The sequence below is a fragment of the Penaeus monodon genome, unplaced genomic scaffold (genome assembly GCF_015228065.2).
Source record: "Penaeus monodon isolate SGIC_2016 unplaced genomic scaffold, NSTDA_Pmon_1 PmonScaffold_535, whole genome shotgun sequence".
In the NCBI taxonomy this organism is placed as follows: Eukaryota; Metazoa; Arthropoda; class Malacostraca; order Decapoda; family Penaeidae; genus Penaeus; species Penaeus monodon.
In genome coordinates, this window is record NW_023660274.1 from 14,636 (window position 1) to 23,721 (window position 9,086).

Below are 9,086 nucleotides of genomic sequence, written 5' to 3' on the forward strand. Positions count from 1 at the left end.
TCTCTCTCTCTCTCTCTCTTTCGCTATCTCTCTCCCTCGACTTTCTCTTTCTCTTTCGCTATTTCTCTCTCTCTCTCTTTCTATCTCTCTCTCCCTCGATCTTTCTATCTCTCTTTCGCTATCTCTCTCTCTCTCTCTTTCGCTATCTCTCTCCCTCTCTCTTTCTATCTCTCTTTCCCTCTCTCTCTCCCCCTCTATCTCTCTCTCCTTCTCCCTCTCCCTCTCCCTCTCCCTTTCACTCCTTTCCCTCTCTCTTTCCCTCTCTCTCTCGTCTCTCTTCTTCTCCCTCTCTCTCTCCCTCTTCGTCTTTGCATTCAGGGTTATGACAACTTCTACATTTTCCTCTGAGGTTGTGACGACGGACGCGCTGTGGCCTGAAAAGGATGAAAAAAGGGTTAGAAACGTGTCGAAACGTGGCAAAATGTGTCAAAACAGGTCGAAAAGTGTTGGAAAATCGAAAATTGTCAAAATATGTCGAAAACGTGTCAAAACGTGTCGAAATGTGTTAGAAACGTGTAAAAAAACATGTCAAAATGTATCAAAACGCGTCAAAACATGTTGAAACGTGTCGAAAAATGTTAGAAGCATGAGGAAATGTGTCGAAACATGTTAAAACTTCTCGAAACGTGTCTAAACATGCTGAAACGTGTCAAAACATGTCGAAACGTGTCAAAACATGTCAAAACATGTCAAAACGTGTCTAAACATGCTGAAACGTGTCAAAGAGTGTAAAAAACAGACGAAACGTGTTAAAATGTGTTAAAAAAAACATGTCAAAACGTTTTACCAATATTTCAAAACATGTCAAAACTGTTTAAAACATGAATCGTGTTAGAAACGTGTTAGTTACATGTTGAAACCCTTAGAAACATGTTAAAATATGTTGAAACCGTTCAAAACATGTTAAAACGTGTTGGAAACATGTTAAAACTGTAAGAAACATGTTGAAACATGTTAGAAAGATGCTGAATTTTACGAAACGATGTTGATGTTGAATCCCTTAAAAAACATGTTAAAACGTGTTACCAACATGTCGAATCGTGTTAGAAACATATCGAAACGTGTTACCAACATTTTGAAACTGTTAAAACATGCTAAAATATGTTTGAAACATTTGAAACATGTTGTGATATATATATATATATATATATATATATATATATATATATATATGGAAAGGTCTTAAAAACCGCTAAATATAGATATATCATAAAAAAAAATTGGCAACACTGAATTCATATTATCATTACTATCCTTATTATCACTATTATATTGTCTATTATATTATACTATTCTCACCTATTATCATCACTATCCCTATCATCACTATTATCACTACTATCCCTGTTATTACTATTATCCCTGTTATCATATTCGTAATATTTTTCTCACATGTTATCATTACTATCCCTATCATCACAATTATCATTATTATCTCTCTTATCATTACTTATCATTATTATTATTATCACTTATCATTATTATTATTACTTATCATTATTATTACTTATCATTATCATTACTTATCATTATTATCACTGTTATCACTATCATCCCTATAATAACAGTAATTAATAACAGGGATAGTATTGATAATAATAATCAATAACAGTAATTAGTAACAGCAACATTAACAAGGAACAGTAATTAAGTAACAGTAACATTAGTAATCTTGTTATCACTGTTATCACTATTATTATCAATACTATTCTTGTTATCATCATTATCATTACTATCCCTATTATCCTTATAATCACTATTATCCCTATCATCACCATTATCATTACTATCCCTGTTATCAATATTATTCCTATTATCATTATTATCACAATTATCCCTATCATCATTATTATCACCATTATCATCCCCATTAACCCCATTATCATTACTATCCCTATTATAATTACTTTCCCCATTTTCACCATTATCACCATCATCCCTATTATCCCTATCATCATTATCTCTATTATCATTACTATTCCTATCATTATCCCTATTATCCTTATTTATCCCTATTATCCTTATTTATCCCTATTATCCTTATTTATGCCTATTATCCTTATTTATCCCTATCATCCCTATCATCATTATTATCCCTATTATCCTTATTTATCCCTATCATAACCATTATCATTATCACCATTATCCCTATTATTATTATCACCATTATCCCTATTATCCTTATTTATCCCTATTATCCTTATTTATCCCTATTATCCTTATTTATCCCTATTATCCTTATTTATCCCTATTATCCTTATTTATCCCTATTATCCTTATTTATCCCTATTATCCTTATTTATCCCTATTATCCTGATTATCCCTATTATCCCATTATCCCTATTATCCTTATTTATCCCTATTATCCTTATTTATCCCTATTATCCTTATTTATCCCTATTATCCTCATTTATCCCTATTAATTATCCTTATCTATCCCTATTATCCCATTATCCCTATTATCCTTATTTATCCCTATTATCCTTATTTATCCCTATTATCCTTATTTATCCCTATTATCCCATTATCCCTATTATCCTTATTTATCCCTATTATCCTTATTTATCCCTATTATCCCATTATCCCTATTATCCTTATTTATCCCTATTATCCTCATTTATCTCTATTATCGTTATTTATCCCTATTATCCTTCTTTATCCCATTATCCCTATTATCCTTATTTATCCTCATTATCCCTATTATCCTTATTTATCCCTATTATCCTTATTTATCCCTATTATCCTTATTTATCCCTATTATCCTAATTTATCCCTATTATCCTTATTTATCCCTATTATCCTTATTTATCCCTATTATCCTTATTATCCCTATTATCCCCATTATCCCTATTATCCTTATTTATCCCTATTATCCTTATTTATCCCTATTATCCTTCTTTATCCCTATTATCCTTCTTTATCCCTATTATCCTTCTTTATCCCTATTATCCTTATTTATCCCTATTATCCTTCTTTATCCAATTTTCTCACCCAATAGATGCGCCGCAATGACCCTCGTCGCGTTTTTTCCCGCGAGTCGCGGCTGTTGCCTCGCCAGCACTTTTATCACGTTCTCCTCCTCCTCCTCTTTATCGCCCCCTCTCTCTCCTCCCCTTCTCCTCTTCTCTCTCCTATTCCTCTTCCTTCTTCGGAATAAGCGAAATAGGTTGACCTCGGAGGAGGAGGCGGGACGAATTTTCTCGCGATAGATGGCGCTGTGGTCGAGCGGGTTCACGTTTTCTTTGAACTTGCCTTGGATGTTGCCTAAGGAGAAAATGGGAATTAGAAAATGGGGGTGTGAGAAATTTGATGGGTGGACTATTAGAGATTTAAAAAAATTGGATTAATTATTATAGTAAAAATTAATTGGAGGGTAGATTATTAGAAAAAAATTAAAGGGTAAATTATAGAAAAAAAATATTTGAAGGGTAAACTATTAGAAAAAAATTAAAGGGTAAATTATAGAAAAAAATATATTTGAAGGGTAAACTATTAGAAAATAAATTAAATTGAAGGGTAAAATATTAGAAAAAATGAATTTTAGGGTAAACTATTAGAAATAGAATATTTTAAGGGTAAACTATTAGAAAAAATAAATTGAAGGATAAACTATTATATATATATATATTTTTTTTTAATTAAAGGGGAAACTTAAATGCAGTCGAGAGGTGTTTCCGACGAGGATATTAAAGACACAAAGATAGTTTAAATATAATACCAAATACCACACACGGGGTACCCACCTGCGCACATGACAAGGCTATATGAAGGTACCAAAAAAAAACCTTTGAAAAGAGTATTTCGAGATACCAGATACCTTTGCGTGACTCAGGAAAGTCAGAGCCTCATAGAAGGTACAAAAAAAAAACCCTTTGAAAAGACTATTTCGAGATACCAGATACCTTTGCGTGACTCAGGAAAGTCAGAGCCTCACAGAAGGTACCAAAAAAAAAACCCTTTGAAAAGAGTATTTCGAGATACCAGATACCTTTGCGTGACTCAGGAAAGTCAGAGCCTCACAGAAGGTACAAAAAAAACCCTTTGAAAAGACTATTTCGAGATACCAGATACCCTTGCGTGACTCAGGGAAGTCAGAGCCTCACAGAAGGTAAAAAAAAAACTTTAAAAAGACTATTTCGAGATACCAGATACCTTTGCTTGACTCAGGAAAGTCAGAGCCTCATAGAAGGTACCAAAAAAAAATCCTTTGAAAAGACTATTTCGAGATACCAGATACCCTTGCGTGACTCAGGAAAGTCAGAGCCTCATAGAAGGTACCAAAAAAAAAAAACCCTTTGAAAAATGTATTTCGAGATACCAGATACCTTTGCGTGACTCAGGAAAGTCAGAGCCTCACAGAAGGTACCAAAAAAAAAAAAAACCTTTGAAAAATGTATTTCGAGATACCAGATACCTTTGCGTGACTCAGGAAAGTCAGGGCCTCATAGAAGATACAAAAAAACCCTTTGAAAAGACTATTTCGAGATACCAGATACCTTTGCTTGACTCAGGAAAGTCAGAGCCTCATAGAAGGTACCAAAAAAAAAAACCTTTGAAAAGACTATTTCGAGATACCAGATACCTTTGCGTGACTCAGGAAAGTCAGAGCCTCATAGAAGGTACCAAAAAAAAAAACCCTTTGAAAAGAGTATTTCGAGATACCAGATACCTTTGCGTGACTCAGGAAAGTCAGAGCCTCATAGAAGGTACCAAAAAAAAAAAAACCCTTTGAAAAGAGTATTTCGAGATACCAGATACCTTTGCGTGACTCAGGAAAGTCAGAGCCTCACAGAAGGTACCAAAAAAAAAACCCTTTGAAAAGACTATTTCGAGATACCAGATACCTTTGCGTGACTCAGGAAAGTCAGAGCCTCATAGAAGGTACCAAAAAAAAAAACCCTTTGAAAAGACTATTTCGAGATACCAGATACCCTTGCTTGACTCTAGGCTCTCAGGTGAAGGAATAGCCTCACAGAAGGTACCAAAAAAAATCTTTGAAAAGACTATTTCGAGATACCAGATACCAGAACAAAAAAAAAAAAAAAAAAAAAAAAACATTGACAAGAGTATATTTCGAGGTACCAGATACCAGAGCATGGGGTACCAAAAACCCCCTTTAAGAAGACTATTTCGAGATACCAAATACCAGCACCTTGGGTACCAAAAACCCCCCTTGACAAGACTATTTCGAGATACCAGATACCAGAAACTTGGGGTACCAAAACCCCCTTTGACAAGACTATTTGTAGATACCAAATACCTTGACAAGATTATTCAGAGGTACCAGATACCCTAGCATGGGGTACCAAACCCATCATTGAAAAGACTATTTCGAGATACCAGATACCAGCACCTTGGGTACCAAAAACCCCCCTTGACAAGACTATTTCGAGATACCAGATACCAGAGCACGGGATACCAAAAAAAAAAAGAAAAGAAAAAAAGAAAAATGAAAAGACCATTTCGAGATACCAGATACCCTAGCATGGGGTACCAAAAACCCATTGACAAGCCTATATTTGGAGATACCAGATACCTGCATGTAGGGTACCTAACACCCCCATTGACAAGACTATATAGAGATACCAAATACCTGCACTTCAGCTGAAAAAAAAATTGAAAAAACTTATTTCGAAGTACCAGATACCAGAACTTTCAGTCAGATAGATGGATAGATAGATAGAGGGATAGATAGACATGGATATAAAGAGATAGATAGATGGATAAATACATATAGATATATAGATAGATACAGATAGATAGATTTATACAGAGACAGATGGATAGATAGATAGATTTATATAGAGATAGATGGATAGATAGATAAATGAAAAGATAGATAGATATGGATATAGTTATATAGATGGATATATAGATAGACAGACGGATATAGATAGATAGATTTAAACAGATGGATAGATAGATGGATAGATAGATAAGTGGATACATATGGATAGATAGATAGATAGGTGGATAGATATTACTAGATAGATAGATAGGTGGATAGATGGATAGGTGGATACATATGGATAGATAGATAGATAGGTGGATAGATAGATAAGTGGATACATATGGATAGATAGATAGGTGGATAGATAGATAAGTGGATACATATGGATAGATAGATAGATAGGTGGATAGATAGATAAGTGGATACATATGGACAGATAGATAGATAGGTGGATAGATAGATAAGTGGATACATATGGATAGATAGATAGGTGGATAGATAGATAAGTGGATACATATGGATAGATAGATAGATAGGTGGATAGATAGATAAGTGGATACATATGGATAGATAGATAGATAGGTGGATAGATAGATAAGTGGATACATATGGATAGATAGATAGATAGGTAGATAGATAGATAAGTGGATACATATGGATAGATAGATAGATAGGTGGATAGATAGATAAGTGGATACATATGGACAGATAGATAGATAGGTGGATAGATAGATAAGTGGATACATATGGATAGATAGATAGGTGGATAGATAGATAAGTGGATACATATGGATAGATAGATAGGTGGATAGATAGATAAGTGGATACATATGGATAGATAGATAGATAGGTGGATAGATAGATAAGTGGATACATATGGATAGATAGATAGATAGGTGGATACATATGGACAGATAGATAGATAGGTGGATAGATAGATAGGTAGATAGGTGGAAAGATAGGTGGAGATAGGTAGATAGATAGGTGGATATATATGGATAGATAGATAGATAGGTGGATAGATAGATAGGTAGATAGATAGGTAGATAGATAGATAGGTGGATACATATGGACAGATAGATAGATAGGTGGATAGATAGATAGGTAGATAGATAGGTAGATAGATAGATAGGTGGATACATATGGACAGATAGATAGATAGGTGGATACATATGGACAGATAGATAGATAGATAGGTAGATAGATAGGTAGATAGATAGATAGGTGGATACATATGGACAGATAGATAGATAGGTGGATAGATAGATAGGTAGATAGATAGGTAGATAGATAGATAGGTGGATACATATGGACAGATAGATAGATAGGTGGATAGATAGATAGGTGGATACATATGGATAGATAAGAATATCCCATCAGCCGATTCAGAAAATAGGAAGGATATACCCTGTTGAAGAAAGGATGGGGAAACGTACCCCCTTCTCCCTGGTGGTTTGTTCGGAGGGACCCTCGTGGTTGGTGTTTATTCGGAGGGACCCTCGTGGTTAGTGTTTGTTCAGAGGGACCCTCGTGGTTGGTGTTTGTTCAGAGGGACCCTCGCGGTTGGAATGAGAGCGAGTGATGGGAGTGAGGTCGGAATCAGCCCATTGACAGACCTATGAAAGTGTATTACAGGGTAACTGATGGGAAAACATACCCCCTTCTCCCTAGTGGTTTGTTCGGAGGAACCCTCGTGGTTGAAGTTTGTTCAAAGGGACCCTCATGGTTGAAGTTTGTTCAGAGGGACCCTCGTGGTTGAAGATGGGTAGGGGGGCGAGAATGATGGGACTGAGGTGGAAATCAGCCCATTGACAGGCCTACGAAGGAGTCTTACGGGCTAACTGATGGGGTCTTTGTGGACAAATAAAGAAAGGAAAATAGACCCTCTCCCCTGATGGGTGATTTAGAGGGATCCTCGTGGTTAGAGAGATATAGCGAGCGATGGGATTGAAGTAAAATTAGCCCCTCGACAAACCTATAAAGGTGTATTGCGGGCTAACTGATGGGGTCTGCCTTGCCGTAACGAGGGAAGGAATGGAGTGGGCCCCCTCGTGGTTGGAAACGTATGGCGGAATCGGCTTATCCGCTGAGCCAGGAAAGGCGTAACTTGACCTAACTAACAGGTTCTATCTATCTATCTATCCTGTCGCGTAAAAGTCGGGATATGCTCCCCTCCCCCCTCTCCTTCTCCTCCCTCTCCCCCCTTCCTCTTCCTCCCTCAACCAGCTCGGCTCGTTCAGAGGGACCCTCGTGGTTAGATAGAAGGATGCGGATAAATAGATAGATAGACAAATAGATGTTTAGGTGGATAAATAGATAAATAAATATATAAAAAGAGAGATAAATAGATAGATAGGTAGATAGATAGATAAATAGATAGGTAGTAGGTAGATAGATAAAAAGATGGATAGGTAGATAGATAAATAGATATATAGATAGATGCAGATAAATAGATAGATATAAGTAGATAGAAAAGAAAAGAAAGAGAGAAAAAGAGAGAGAGAGAGAGAGAAAGGAAGAGAGAGAGAGAGAGAGAGAGAGAGAGAGAGAGAGAGAGAGGAAAGAGAAAGATAGAGAGAGAACGAGAGAGAGAGAGGGAAAGGGAGAGGGAGAAAGGGAGAGAGAGACAGGAAGAGAGAGGAAAGAAAGAGAAAGAGAGAAAAAAAAGAGGAGAAAGAGAGACCCTCGTGGTTAGATTCAATATATATATTTTTTCTGTCTTTGTTTTCTTTATCTGATTGGCCGGCTGTAGAAAATACTGAACTATGATTGGTCAATAGTTTACAGAGATGATTGCTGATTGGCTGGCTGTAGAAAATACTGAACTGTGATTGGTCAGTAGTTTAAAGAGATTACATATATATAGATAGATAGATAGATAGATAGACAGACAGATAGGTAGGTAGATAGACAGATAGATAGGTAGATAATAATAATAATAATAATAATAATAATAATAATAATAAAATAACAACAATAAAAATAATAATTACCTGGAGGGGAGTAATAGGCAACTACCATGATCTTGCCATCGCGTGTTCTTGCTTTTCCGACGCCGAAGTTCTCCGTATCTTTCCAAATCATTTGCGTAAAAGGACCTGAAAGATAAGAAAAGATAATAAACAATAATGATAATGAGAGAGAGAGAGAGAGAGAGAGAGAGAGAGGGAGGGAGAGAGAGGAGAGAGAGAGAGAGAGGAAAGAGAGAGGAGAGAGAGAAGAGAGGAGAGAGAAGAGAGAGAAGAGAGATGAGAGAGAGGAGAGAGAAGAGGAGAAAGAGAGAGAGAGGGAGAATGAAGAAGAGAGAGAGAATAGGGAAGAGAGAGATGAGAGAGAGAGAAAGAGAGAGAGAGAG

General features: G+C 36.0%; 1 protein-coding gene across 1 annotated transcript; it reads right to left on the reverse strand.

The window, feature by feature from the left end:
* Positions 1-244: 244 nt before the first annotated feature.
* LOC119571160 (zinc finger CCCH domain-containing protein 13-like) lies at positions 245-8,825 on the reverse strand (the record flags this gene model as incomplete). The annotated part of the gene is given in 3 exon segments (XM_037918596.1): positions 245-374; positions 2,992-3,264; positions 8,725-8,825. Coding segments are annotated over 3 exon segments (494 nt in total), but the record flags the coding sequence as incomplete, so codon positions are not given.
* Between the last annotated feature and the right edge of the window lie 261 nt (positions 8,826-9,086).